Raw genomic sequence first — 15,130 nt, 5'->3', positions numbered from 1 at the left:
CATGATGCTGTAGCTCCTTGTTAAAAGGAGCACAATTTTTCAAAATTGCACTGCACAGATCCGAGAAGTTCACATTCATTTTAGTGTGTTCCTTTCACATTGACTTAAGCATTTACCACACACAGGCTTGAAATATCCTTGAAAATATCCACCTAATATAGGAGGTCTGAAAGTGGGCGGGTTTGTAAATAAGTTGCGCAGATGGAGAACTGAAGGAGTAGAGCTCTCTCTCTCTCCCTCTCTCTTTCTCGCGCTCTTGCTCTCTCTCTTTCTCTGCGGAGCTGAACTCCTCCCAATATCTTGGTGCTGCTATTTCATCTTATTTACATATTAACCGTTTGGTTGCCATAGTGTAGACGCAGTTTGTGCCATGTGACCTATAGAGCATGTACATATTTCTCTCTTTCTCCTTTTTACAGTGTACAAGCACACTCGTTTCTGTGCTTTCTCTGTCATTGATATGTTCTTCATCTGGTAGGTTATTTTCTCTCGCCTACATGTTCGTGTACGAGTTACACAGAAAATATTGTACCAAATGAAAAAACTACTTGATAATCTTTTCAAAAGGCTTTCAGGAATGTAGAAATAAGCATGTTATAGCATATTTAAAATGTGTGTGTGTACCTGGTGTTCTCTACATTACTAGGACCAAATGTCTCCACAAGTCTAGTAATACCAGTAAATTTTGACCTTGTGGCCGGACATTTTTGGTCCTCGTGAGGAAGCAAGCTTATAAATCACAGTTTTTGAAGATCTAAATTACCAAAACGTTTTGTGTGAGAGGTAAGTTTATGTGTGGGGTTAGGGTAAGGGGATAGAAAATACGATTTGTACAGTAGAAAAACCATTACGCCTATGGGATGTCCCCATAATAATAGGAATACCAGTGCGTGTGTGACAGTACTTCTGTTTTTAAGTTAATTAATACCTAAGAATGTTATTTCTATATGATGCATCATTTATTTTATTATTTCTTATTTTAATTTTCATTTTTGCATGTAAGTTGATGATCATATGAAGTGTTTTTGAGTAGTTTCCACCAGTCCAAACTTCAAGGCCTTGTTATCTCTCTCTTTTCTCTCTCAGGCCTTGTTATCTCTCTCACAAAGCCTGTTTGTACTGCGCAAAACATTTTATTGTTGCTAACATACTGCCGGAAGAGAAACGTGCACATGCACAGAGACTCAGCTACACAATGTGCCACCTAGTGAGAAGGAGTGTTCCTAGATGACATTCAGAACTGATGTATTGTCTTGCCTTAATTTGACCTTGCAGAAGTTGATCTTACTCCAGTCTCAAGGCTCGGCCTAACCGAAGCTAATCTCTTTGCTACTCCAAGCTAAGATGACCCACTTCTGTGCATGATTTCAGATGGCTGGTATAGTCATAACACCCATGTGGTTGTATGCCTGACCTATTATTTGGGGTGTAGTATAGTGCAGACACTTGTTTTCATTTTTGCATTTTCATGTGTGGGCACAAGTGGTTTGATGCAGTGCACCTGCACTGTTGTATCACACTTTGGGAAAAGTCAGGGCACGACCTCATTTCCCCTTGAGTATCTGGTGTCACTTCCTGTGAGTCTCTTCAGGAGCTCATAAACTTATGCCACCTGCTCTCTCTTCTGTATGTGCAAACCTGATGATTAAATTGCTCATATGATTTTGACGTATTTCAAATGGTGGTTTATTTTACTTGTTTAGGTCAAAACAATGCTGTTTTGACACAAATTAGCTGTTGCATATATGCGTAGGTGTATTAATTTCCTTAAACACTTGCTGTTGTGCATTTAGCACCTGCTTGGATTCAGCATGTAGAGAAATTCAGTATTTTTGGGGTTAAGTTGTGAAAGTTAATGTAATAACAGCTAGCACCCTCTGCTGGACCTCCTGTTTCACAATGAGCTAAAGAGAGAGAGAGAGAGTGAGTGAGCAAGGGAGAGAGAGAGAGAGAGAGAGAGAGAGAGAGAGAAAAACGAGTCCGGATTTTAACGACATCTCTAATATTCATGCTGATGCGTTTTGCTGCTTTGTGCTTTCATTTCTCTCCGCTTCGTCCGCGTCTCCTGCTCGCCGCACACACCCGAGCCTGAGAGAGGGGAGGGGAACGAGGGAAAAGGAAGGAAAAAAAAACAAGTGGAAATAAGGAAAACAAGCTACAGAGCGTCCAACTGAGCCAGTACAAAAAACCTTTTGTGTTAGCAATCCTACCTTCGTCTGGGATGTGAAAGGAGGAAGAGGAACGAGAAGTCTTGTCGGTCTACACGCGCACGCGTGTGTGTGTGTACACAGGAGAGGACGAGAAAACGACGGCCGGGAGAGAACGAGCACAGTTGCTCTCGGACGGACAGTCGGAGGGAATCGATGAGAAAGCGAGAGCGAGAGAGGGAGAGAAAAGAATAGACAGAGCTCAGCTGAGCGCAGCAGAATGAGAGAATCCCGGACCAGCGTGGCTGCTTCATCGGTCTCTTCCTCATTCCCTCGTTTACCGTGAAGCGCGGCTCCATGCAGCCCGGCCAGGGGAGGAGGAGGAGGTGAACAGGGCTTCTTCAGCCACGGACCTGCCGGGGGAGGGAGGGAGAGAGGGAAAGTGAGCGAGAGAGAGAGAGAGAGAGAGAGAGAGAGAGAGGAGGGGGAGCCAGAGAGAGAGAGAGAGGAAAAAAAAAAAAAACGGCGAAAGGGCAAGGCTTTGTTGGCGGTTGGAGAGAGGGGAAGAGGGGGGAAAGAAGAAAAGAAAAAACATGTCTACGGTGAACAGGCCGAGAGGACGGGTGAGTGAGCGAGCGAGCGAGCGCGTGTGTTTGTGTGTGGGGGGTGGAGAGAGGTGGAGGAGGAGGAGGAGGAGGGGGAGGAGGGAAGGGTGGGGGAGGGGGCCGGCAGGAACTGAACAGCTACAGGCTCATGCGGCAGGCTACACAATCGCCGCCATCTTGTGCTAACTGCTTCTCTCCATTTCTTATTCTTATTCAGGGAATGCTGTTTTAGCTAGCTTTCGACTCGTTCTTCTTTAGCTCTGTCTGCTGTTCTTCCTGTTTTGTTTTCATCTGCTTTCTCTCACCGAGGCGCAGTAGGATGTGCCACATGTGCGCATCAGGCATTGTGTGGCAGCGCCACAAGCACGTTTCTGCTTCAACATAGTTTCGTTACAGCAGAAACAGCGATGACCTGAGCGTGGAGAGAGATTGAAATCGCTGCGGCGCTGGCAGCCTGTAATTTCAGTTATTTATAGATGTGTTACATAGCTGCAGTGCTCACAGCTTGCTGCATTTTCCCCCTATGCTCTCTCTCTCGCTCACGTCATATTCTCTCTATTACTCATTTTCTCACATATGCTCACCCGCCTTCCCCCTATAGCTTTCCTCCATTTCTCCATTCCTGCTGATGTACCCCTTCACGCCTCGAACGGATTAGTGTGAATATTTCACGAGAGCTCAGCCTCTCTCGCTCGGCTCTCCGGCTCGTGTTTAGCCACCAAACGAGTTAGTGTTTATAACCCACCCCCACTCTCTTCTCTTTTGTTTCACTCTTTCCAGATAATTCCCTTTATTTAGCCGTCAGGAAAAAGCACAGACCGGGTGATCCGATTTTATGTCCGTCTCTTTTTTGAGAGTCAACAATGCTTTATTGGCATGGCTGGAACATTGCTCTGACCGTGTGTCATGTTTATAAAGAGCGCGTGTGCAATGTAAAACCTAATAAAGTAAAAGATAAGGTCTCTTTCTCCGCTTTATGGGTTCAAACTCACTTTTCCAAGTGAGAAAGAAACCGAGAAATGGAGGAAAAAGGGAGATTGCATGTCAGCAAAACAGCCATGAATAATAAAACTTGGCATGTCTCGGCCTGCTATATGATCGTGCTGTGAATTATACATGACTGTCTTTTTATTTCATGGGGTGAGGGGTGGATAATGTGAATAGATGGGCTCTCAGGTTGAAGATTTTGTCTCTTGACCTTTGATCGGCATGTGATGTCATTCTGATGAGCTGTGACTTATTAACGGTCCTATATCTTATGTTTATTAATGATATCTCTCGTGTTCAGATCATTAACCTAGTAATGAATATACGTGTGTGCTGCATTCGTACAAACTGTTCCTTTATGTTCCCCTATAGCTGGTTGGCCACGTGAATGGAGAGCGGTGAATTTTATGAAACCCAGGCGTAAGGGACATTGATGATGCAGCAGTTCAAAGATGGAGGATTTCCCATGTTGTCATTCAGTATGTGTGGGTGGACTCAGGCTTGCCATGCTGTACTGCTTGAACATCAGTCAGATGAGATGGGTTCTCCAAGGATTTTTTTCTTGGACCTCCACTTACGTTTAGTCTGCTGGCGAGGTCATGAAGTAACTAGTGTGCTTATTAAATTCCTATCCTGTATTGAGCTGGGTAAAGAATGGCCCCAAACACTTGAACGATATTCGAGTTGATGTAAGCACAAGTTTCTCAACTACCTGACAGGCCTCACTGAAATAGGTGTCGTGAGAAATCACACCTGTCTCGGTAACAGCCCTAGACTCTGTAACTTCAAAAAAGAATCTGGGGAGTAAGACGTTTTAGCCAATTAGAAATGTTCTTTGCCTGTCAACAAAGTATGAAATTAATTTTTTGCCCACCAGGCACAATGGTTGGCAGGATTCCTAATTTAACCTGCCACTCAGATTTTCTTGCCCCATTTCAAATATTTAACTGACTGTGATTTAGGAAAAAAAAAAATGTGCAAAGACTACTAGAAGTGGAGTTTAAAAGCATTTTTGCACGAACACAATCCCAAGTCTCTTTTGTACCTCTTTAATTAAAATCAGCATGAAGTGGAAAGTTACCCTGTCTATTTTCTGAATGAATGTAGTGATCTTATTCTTACTATATCAACCATTCGTCCATGCATATATATATATTTTTTAAATCAGATCTGCCGGTGAAAAGACTGACGACTTTTTGTTGATGCATGATGGACTTCTCCAACCTTTTGGTATGTCTAACCGCAGCCCCTTTCTTACAATTGATTGCAAGCTCACGTTCCTGCATCTAATCAACAAAACCAAGAAATAAAACTAAAATAAAAGTCCTCGTCCTACGTTTCTTTTCTTTTTTTTTTTTTTTTTTCTTTTTCAAAGATTTTTCACTTGAATGTGCATCACAGTATGGAAAAAAATGTGTGAAATCTGCATGTAAAATCTGTCTCTACTTGCAATACATCACGCCTCGGTTAACATTGCGTTTACGCAGTCGTTTTGTTTTTTGTTTTTTTGTTTAGGTTGACTCTGGAGCAGGGTTGCCAGGTTTTCACAACAAAACCGGCTCAACTGCTACTCAAAACTAGCCCAAAACTAGCTCAATCGCATTTCGAGGGGGGTCCACCAGTAAAAATCACGTTCTGAGGGGTAAAATACATGTTTTTTTGGCAGGGTTTCCCTGGTAAAATTTGCATTCCTGGGGCTAAATATCACGTTATTGGGGTCGCTTCAACCCGCGGACTTGGAAAAACAACCCACGGCAACAGTGTTGAAGTATCCCAATTCTGCAGGAAAACTGCAGACTTGGCAACACAGCCCTGGACCACAAAACCTGTCTTAAGTAGCATGGATATTTGTAACAATAGCCAACAATACATTGTATGGGTCAAAATTATTGACTTTTCTTTTGTGCCAAAAATCATTAGGATGTTAAGTAAAGATCATGTTCCATGATAAAATTTCCTACCGTAAACATATCAAAATTAAATTTTTGATTAGTAATGTGCATTGCTAAGAACTTCATTTGGACAACTTAAAAGGTGATTTTCTCAATATTTTGAATTTTTTTTTTTTTTTTTTTTTTTTTTGTTTTGGCATCCTCAGATTCCAGACTTTCAAATAGTTGTATCTTGCCCAAATATTGTCCTATCCTAACAAACCATACATCAATGGAAAGCTTATTTATTCATACGGTTATTCATATTATGTATGAATCTCAATTTCGAAAAAGTGACCCTTATGACTGGTTTTGTGGTCCAGGGTCACATATTAGGCACAGATTTTTTTTTATCCTTTTTTTTTACTTTTGCAATGCACATTATAAGCAAACCACCGTAAATGAGCAAAATTAGCTGCCACTGTGTGTAAATCTACCAGCATTTGGCTGGTGGCGGCTGTTAATTTCATACCCCTCCTGTGAATGAGTTCGCACATTCTGGTTTGTTGGCATCTCTTCGGAGGTCTGCGTTTTAGTATGAGGTTATTGTGCTTGAAGTTAGCATAATGGTGGAAGTTAGCAAAACTTAAATCGCTCACAGAATCTTTTTAATCTCATGTGCAAAGTAACTGTTTCACTGTACTGACTTTGTCCCCCTTAATAAGAAACCTATTAAAGTATTTACATCCACTTGAGTCCAAGTTTTCTAGGTCATGACTAGAGGAGCAATGTTATGGCTGTTGAATTCAGCTTGTCGTGATTTCAGCTTTCTTGTCTAATAGTGTTCTTATAATGACCGTCAGACTAGTCTACATGGCGTCATGGTATCTTAAATAGTGTATTGTTCATCATGGGTTTAGCATATGGAATTACAGAATCCTGAAATAGAAGCCTATCTATTGGCTTCCTGTACAGTCCTGCCTACACAACAATTCTAGATGAAGCCAGTCCTATAGAGAACACTGATATCTTGTTTTGGGTGGTAATATCTTTCTTTTTCTCTTTTCTCACAGCCTCCTAAGAACACTAATGGTCCCAGCAGCCAACAGCGGGTACTCAGCCCACCAGTGAAGAGCAGCTCTTCTTCTTCCTCATCCTCATCCTCGTACATATCTGTGTCAGAGAAGCGGGTGCAGAAGCGACAGCAACAGCAACAGCAGCAACAACAGCAGATGGAGGCCCTTTCGGACGATAAACAACAGAAGGCCAATCGAATCATCTCGGAGGCCATCGCCAAAGCACGAGAGAGGGGAGAGAAAAATATTCCACGCGTCATGAGTCCCGACAGCTTCCCGTCTTCTTCGTCGCAGCACCGCAGTCACAAGGCCGGTTCTTCAAAGTCCAGAGGCAAGGATAAGAGCTCCAAGAAGGCCCGGATTGTGACGTCATCCAAGTCTAAACAAAAGGCTCAAATTGGGTAAGACCGCTGTAATATTCTCCCCAAGCTGAAGGATGACTGACATCTGTTTGTTTATTTTTTGGTCAGGCAGCGATGTTGTACAGCTGTTGTACATCCATGAACATCTCTGTAACTTCACCTTCATGCATCTAATCGCTACAAGTTAAAGAGGTCTTACTGCTTACAGATGTGGTTTTAAGATGTTTTTAAGTCTAAATCAGATGAGAGTTGAGTTCTCACAGAGATGTAGAGCATGAGGAGCATTGACTAAACTACTACTTCCAGCTACATGCCAAATTCTGTTATGAAACTTTAGATGGCGCAGGCTGATGAGTCATTAATGCAAACTGATGATATTCACAGCGTTAAACTACATGCCACAAGCTGATTGGTTCATGTTGCATACGCAGCCGATGAGCTTGCTCATTTTGCAGGGCGCTTTCAGAGTTACTCTGAAACCCTCCACCTCCCCAGCTCCACCTGTATAGATCTGCTATGCATTATTATATATGCTATTTTTGCAGCTGCAGTATGTCTTAAATACTTACAGTATCAGCGTATGTTTTAGGGAGAAGCAAGTTCATGTACTTGCTTTGCAGTAGCACCAGCAATATACAACAACAAAAATAACCAACAGCAGCAGCACTTCAGCAGCATATCAGATCTATTTCGCCAAGACCAAATACATTAGCATTGTCATATCCATTACCATGCTAACATCTTCTGAGAGTTGTCATCATAGAACAGCATTTAATTAAACAATCAGGTTTGAGAGTCTGTCCTGTGCTGTGAATATCATCAAGATTATGGGTGTGTTCACACTTATGTTTGGTTCGATTAAAACAAACCCTGGTGCCCTGGTTCCGTCACAAAATATACGTCATTCAACCCATTCAATCAGATTGTGAATGTATCACTATGCCTTTAGGTTCGGTAGCTTTAGGTTCGCTGTTAAAAATGCCAGTGTGAACGCTAAACAGGCCAGGACCAAATGTATCATTTTCCTTTATGGTCCCAAACAAACCAAATGAATTGAACTACAAGTGTAAACACACCCTAAAGGCCATTGTTAGCCATGAACATTCTCATTTTTATGAGCATTTGTGAACATTCAGCTATTTTAGAAACACACTAAGCCTAAACTTAACTATAAGGAGTCAAAAGGTATAGAGTGTAGCTGTATTTCAATGCAAAAAAATGTATGTCAGCCATTTCTTTTTTCTTAATGCACATTTTGACTTGTGTGAAACTAGAGCAAATTCACTCCAGGCTATTGCACAAACTTGTATGCAAATGTTGAGAATTTATGTGCATATCAAGCGTTTTCCTGTCAGATTTTCTTTAGCGCAACTTTTGCTAGCAATAGTCTCTGACAAGTAGAAAATAACAGTGTTTTTTGTGATAAGAAATTGTAGCACTGCAAATATGGCAAGCACAGCAAAATCCTCTGTAAAACTGTAACTCTGTTCAGGAAGTACTTTAGTCTAACAAAGGTGTCAGCGTTTCTTTATATATTTCCAGATACATTTTCTTTCGGTCACGTTCTGATGATTCTGTCCTCAGCTGTCAGGGAGTCTTTGGATCTAGAAGTGTGCTCAGCACATGCACGAGTGTTCACTTTTCAACCAGTTACAGAACTTTCTAGCAAACTTTTTTGAATGAAGGACTCTTTTTAATAACTCCAAACTGTTTGCTGTTATGAGAAACGCTGTTGTAGCAGTTTTCACTAGAAATGTTAGCGATTTTTCTTTTTTTTTTTAGTACTAAAGATCAAAAAGTCATATTTTTGATGACTAGCATTAATAAACTGAGAGGGATACTCACAATATGATTCAAAGGACCCTCTTTCTAAATATAAAGATATTCAGGGAAATCTGAGAAAAATCTCTGAATTCTCTGAAAATTTCAATGGGCAAATCCTTGAGGTTGAATGAAAAATGTCCAGCCTATTTTTGTAACCCACAAATATGACAAAGGAACAAACATACATTAAACTGTAATCAGTTTTTTTTTATCATGTACCTCACATGTGCTCACACAGACAGCCTGTTCTGGTGAATGTGAATAGATCATAAGTCTGAACCAAACAGAGCTTTATGACATCATGATGCCATCTGATCTGCATTAAAGAAGGACTGCATGGAGGAACGTGACATGAGACTTTTAGGTCATGTGCATTATGTGAAACCTCTGCAAACATGCCACCAAATATTGTTTCCAGCTCTATGGTTCAATCTCGATGCTGCTTTGTTCTTAGAAAGGCTGCGTGCTCTCTTATGGTCCTTTGGTGAGATTGCGAAGCTAGCATGAAAATGTTTAACATTCCCGCTGTGCTTGTAAAAGCAGTGTGTTCAATTTCTTCTGTGACTTGTTCATCGTGCTTAATGGATTAGCAGTCTGACTGACCCAAATACTTCAGCAGTAAAGGCAAGACAAACAGGACATGTGTATGTTCAGATTCAACGCCTCGCTGGGTGATTTCTTTTCTTGTTTAACACACAGTTTCTCAGCTCGTTGTATAGATTGCACATCTGATGTAAGAAAGCAGCTGTTGACGGCTTTTAAATGCTGCTTTGCAGATACTTTAGAATGAAAAGGACATGTTTGCATATTGACGTGGTAATAGGCTAAGTGGTCTCCTTCTCCCTGTAAAGTACTCAAAGTTACCTGTCTGGTTTGGCAAGCTTTTATTGAGCATGTTTTGCTGTGTAAGTGTTGTAAGCAGGATCTTGTCACCTAGCATTACTCTGCTGACACGCTAATGTGCTACGGTGTTGTCGTTTTGTTATGAGAGGATAGTGTTTATTAACGGTGGAGTGTTATGTTGTAGCTAGTGGTGTCATGACCATTTGCAAAGACCATGGTTAAATGAATCCCAGTGATGTTCAGCAGTGTTGAGAACAAGTTTAAGTGTAAGTGAGGGTATCAGGAAGATGACTGGGTGACTGGCTACATAAGACAAGATAGACCTTTGTGGCACTAATTGGCAAGGTCATAGCTTGCAAAATTATTTATGTTATTTTGGATACACAATGCTTTTGTGCTGTAAGACTGAACACTGCTTAATGATGACTCCAATGTGCAGTACTACTGCCTATATTTCTGCTAAAATCAGTTCTGTGTGAGCTTCTGCTATAGTATTCTCCTATAGCAAACTGTGGTGAATATTTCATCATATTTCTAATAACTGTTGATCACAACAACAATATATATTAAAGGGTTAGTGTACCCAAAAATGAAAATTGTGTCATTAATTATTCACCCTCATGTCGTTCCAAACCCATAAGACCTTCATTCATCTTCGAAACACACATATTACAAGATATACAAGATAAACACAAGATTTTTTTTATGAAACCCAAGAGCTTTCTGACCCTGCATAGACAGCAATGCAAATACCACGTTTAAGGCCATGAAAGGTAGTAAAGATATAGATAAAATAGTCTGTGTGACATCAGTGGTTCAACGATATGAGGGTGAGAAATTAATGACAGAATTGTAATTTTCAGGTGAACTATCCCTTTAGTATAATTTTCATTATTATTATTATATTAAATTAAAACACGTTAATAATGAGTTCCAGAAGCAGGGGTGGGCAATATGTCAAAAAATGTAACTAATCAATTTGAAAATGTAACCACATGATTCAAGTAACTTTTTCTTTATTAACCCTCAGGTTAGAAAATCCAAGTGCACCACACATGAAGTTGACAACATTATGTAAATGTTAAACAAATCACTTGTTAAATATCTTTGCAGAAAAGATGCATGAATTACATCTTGTACAAACTTGTCTTATACATATTAAATGTTAAGAAATAATCAGAGGAAAATGCTTTACAAAAATCAAGGTCATTCAAATTCAAAATGAAGGAAGATATAACACCAGTAGACTATTATTAACTATAAATGTTCTGTGAAAACAATGAACAGCAGCTTTCAGCCTGTCATTATGATGCAAACATGAAATATGAGACATAAAGTAGTAGTTCTTCACAGGTTTTTTATTTGATTGTGCTGCTTTTGTTTTTTTCTATGAAAACACAGACACGTTTGACTGTTGGTCTGTTAGCAATGTGAGCGCGTCACAGGTGAGCAGTTAACCACGTGTGCCGACATGCGGTTGGATCGTTCTTTTCTCTTTACTGTTATCATTGGCATATCGTTAAAGTGTCTGATTGTAACGTTTGGCAATACTTCTATTCAAAATCGTGATTCCTCGATTTCTCAGAAAATAAAATCGTGGCAAAACATTACATTCGAAGTAATCTGTAAAATCGGAAAAACCGGCCAGCCCTATCCTTTCAATATTGCTTTGTCCTGTTGTGGGACACTTCGTCAAGATTAGTTTTGTGCTTAATTTTCTCCATTTCCATACACTGCGCTGCACTAGGTTCAAAATTAAATCCTCACTTGAATATCGTTTTTTCCACCACATAAGTTCTGTCTGCTCTCAATGGTGAGTATGATACAGTGTGGTTGCGTGGATTGTGGTGTAGTAGAAGGGATCGCATCAGTTTCAGACGTCACAAAAGGCTACACTGAGAATGGAGGCGCCTGTAAAAAAGATTAAAAACTCTTTTGAATCATAAAATGGCAATGGGACACCCTACAGTCTCTTGCATCTCTTGAACATGTATAAAAGAAGGCCACAAGTCCACATCAAGAGTGTAATTTGGGATTTGGCCATTGAAAATTGGCTTGTCTGCAGTGAGCTGTTTGCTTGACTGCTCCCTCACAAATTTTAAATGTCATTCCAGTCATGTGTAGTCAAGGTAGAAAAAATACGCAAACATGAGTATACGAGTTATGTGATGCATTCAAGGAGTTGGATTCACTTGAAAATCAGCAGACCGTTGCATCAAACGCCCTTAAGTCAGGAAAATCCTTGGCGAAAATAACCTTACCTGTTACTACAATGGGTTTTCTTAACTGAAGAGATTTGTGGTAACTGGGTGCTGAATATTTATTCTCAAATCACTGTGGAGACATGGAGGCAGAGGTTGGTCTTAGATCTTGCTTTCATAAATAGCAGGGTTGGTGTCTTTGAGCCTGCGGTGGAGAGCAAAGCCAGAAACCTACTGACCCGCTTTGCACCAAACTGCACACTACAGCCAACAGCTGCCATTAAAGCAGACCATGTGATCTCAGAGTCTCGGAAAAAGAGAGAGAGACTGCAGTCAGTCACACACACACACCCTTATTTATAACAGTACAGTCTGCCAGGCACGTTATGGTTGTGTCAATACAGTTTTCCCCTCATGCTATTGCATCAGTACTTTATTAATATTATTTCTTTATTCATCTGTTCATTCATTCTATTATGGAAGAATCAGGTTGTTGAAAGTGCAAGCTTGCTTTTCTTAGTGCGGTCAGAGACGCAGTACTGGGCAATAGTGAAGTGAACTATGCGAGACAGATTGAAACTGACACCACAAATTCATTGAGTTTCTCTCTAACACATTTGGCACTGTTTTAATCTATTTATGATACGTGTGTGATAAGTGTTGTGTCATGAGGTGCTGAGCGTGTGATGGAAATGAATGGCTACTGGATGTTTATAGGCATTATGTTGAAAGGAGATGAAAAGGATTTTTAAATAAATATACACTGCCCTCCAAAAGTTTGAAAACACCCCTGGCAAAGTGTGGTTTTGGATATCAGCATAAATAATTTTTTGGTGCAAATACATTAAAGTAACTTGACATTATCATTGAAGACCAGCAATAATAATTTTAATTTTGATTACATAATAATGGCAATATATACATATTGTCAAGGTCAGACATGCCCCGTTGCCAGCTGTGATGCCTGGTTACTGGTTTAAACTTGGCCCAGGTTTTTAAAAGATTTTTGGGTCAGCACACCTTAATAGCTTCAACCATTGATTGACAATTAAGTTTAGAATACAATGAATTTAGGCCCAGATTATGCTGAGCTGTAACAGCTGCTAATGGTGGATATTTTGATGAATCGTAAATCCAGGTTTTTTCTATGTATAAACTGTTTATGTAATAAAATATGTTTTTGTAGTTTGTGTTGTCCCTTATCAGTGCAAAATTATCACAAATTAAAAAGGATTCATGCCAGTATTGTCCAAAACCCTACTTTCTTAGGGTGTTTCCAAACTTGTGGAGGGCAGTGTATAGTAAATTTTTCATTTTTAAACTCATTCTATGTGTATGTGCAGCCATGTGTTTATAGAAGCTGTTAGGGAAAAGCGTTTGCATATATGTAGCCTAGGCTACGACCCTGAAATATTAATGTATCCTTTTGCGTATGCTGCCGAAGACCTTCTGCTTTCATCCATCGAGCATGTGTGCATGCATTTAGATGTGTTTGGCTCTGATTCATGTAGCCTTTAAGTACTGATGCATCATAAAAAATAAGAAAAACACAAACACTCTTTAAAATCTCCTTTCTTTATGACTTACCAAACCACCCAGTTGTCAAACATACAGTGGCAACTACATTCAATAAGAGAAATTATTATATTTACCTTTCGTCATATGTTGTGTGTGTTTTTGTTTGTTGTTGAGTTGACTTTGAGCTGTTATAAAGATATTTTCAGAGCACTTATGTTTGTTACGTGACAAAGTGCAACCATTAAAATGACAGGTGATTTAAATTCCTTAAAGTTCCTTTAAGAGTCACTAACTAAATGTTGACCAGATGGGATTTTGGTAAAGCATTTTTGATACATTGGAGATTTAATAATATGAAATGATCAGTCAGATTATACAAAGCAAAGCTTTCTGATCCTAAATAGACAGTAACACAACTGACATGTTCAAGGCCCAGAAAGGTAGTAAGGACATCATTAAAATAGTCAGTGACATTTGTAGTTGAACCTTAATTTTATGAAGATTCGAGAATACTTTATGTGTGCAAAGAAAACAAAAAAAATTACTTTATTCAACAATCTCCTCTTCTGTTCTGCGTCAGTCTCCGCCACCATTCACGAAAGTACTACTTTTCTTGGCCTTAAATGTGTCAGTTGTGTTGCTGTCTATGCAGAGTCAGAAAGCTCTCAGATTTCATCAAAAATATCTTAATTTGTGTTCCAAAGATGAACAAAGGTCTTATGGGTTTGGAACGATATGAGGGTGAGTAATTAATGACAGAATTTTCATTTTTGGGAGAGCTACCTTTAACCTTTAAACTGCAATAAATGCATTAAAACATTTTTTCCTCTTATTTTCTTTTTCTCTTTAAAACAGAAAATAAAATGTTGGCCTTATTGGCTAGTTGACTGGTGCCTTTTAAGTAATTCTAACACAATGCATGGCATCAGTCTAAGAATGCTAAGAATGCAGTGTCAGAATGACAATCTGACTCTATGAATCTGACTGAATCTAATGACAGAGATACAAATAGTCAGCTGAATAAAAGATCAGAGACTGTGGTATTTCTTTTGTCTTTGCATTCAGAGCATTATCTTTTTTTATTTTTTATATTAGTTTTTAAATTGAAATCAGTGCTATTGGTCATTATGTCTGTTTGTGGGTTTTACAAACAGTTAACTAATGAAAAGCATTTATAAGAGTTTGTGACTAAACCTCGTAATGAAATTGGATCCTCAAATTGTCAGTCAGACCTCATTACTCCACCCCGCCTTCATTCAGAATGAAGTGCCTTGACACGCACTTTGAAGACGGACGTCTAGTTCGCAGTTCAAATAAAAAACTAATGTTTGAATAAGTACAGCATTTCTTTACTCAAGATTCACTGTCTATAAAGGCTAATGTTTTTGTGTGTTTGAAGAGTGGGGAAGAGTCTTAGCATTTGCCGTGTAGTTATATCCTATAATATCCTTTGCATAGTGGTTCAGCCTTTATATCATGGGATTTTGGCCAAATGTATTAAGCAACAAGAAAACCGGAGTGCCCATATACCTACAATAAACTTTATAACCTGTAAATTCATAAAGTGTTATACGATTAATTTACTGCCTCAGATGCGGCCGTTCTAATGACGGACAAAACACGTAACCATGTGACAATACATTTTTTTTGGATCTCAATATGCCATCATGAGAATGTGAGGGACAAAATACATTTT

General features: G+C 39.5%; 1 protein-coding gene across 11 annotated transcripts in view; it reads left to right on the top strand.

The window, feature by feature from the left end:
• Positions 1-15,130, top strand: part of chd9 (chromodomain helicase DNA binding protein 9) — a 79,377-nt gene that overhangs the window by 26,462 nt on the left and 37,785 nt on the right. For 8 of the 11 annotated variants that reach the window (XM_051116218.1, XM_051116220.1, XM_051116219.1 and 5 more), the window contains one exon: positions 6,684-7,087. In XM_051116218.1, the coding sequence (XP_050972175.1) occupies positions 6,684-7,087 (404 nt within the window). Of the gene's footprint in view, positions 1-2,500; positions 2,771-4,111; positions 4,219-4,858; positions 4,970-6,683; positions 7,088-15,130 lie in introns of those variants that run through there. The other 3 variants (XM_051116225.1, XM_051116224.1, XM_051116226.1) reach the window with 3 other exon arrangements.

The sequence above is a fragment of the Labeo rohita genome, chromosome 7 (assembly GCF_022985175.1).
Source record: "Labeo rohita strain BAU-BD-2019 chromosome 7, IGBB_LRoh.1.0, whole genome shotgun sequence".
NCBI classification, from domain to species: Eukaryota; Metazoa; Chordata; class Actinopteri; order Cypriniformes; family Cyprinidae; genus Labeo; species Labeo rohita.
This window is presented reverse-complemented; position numbering and strand designations above follow the sequence as displayed.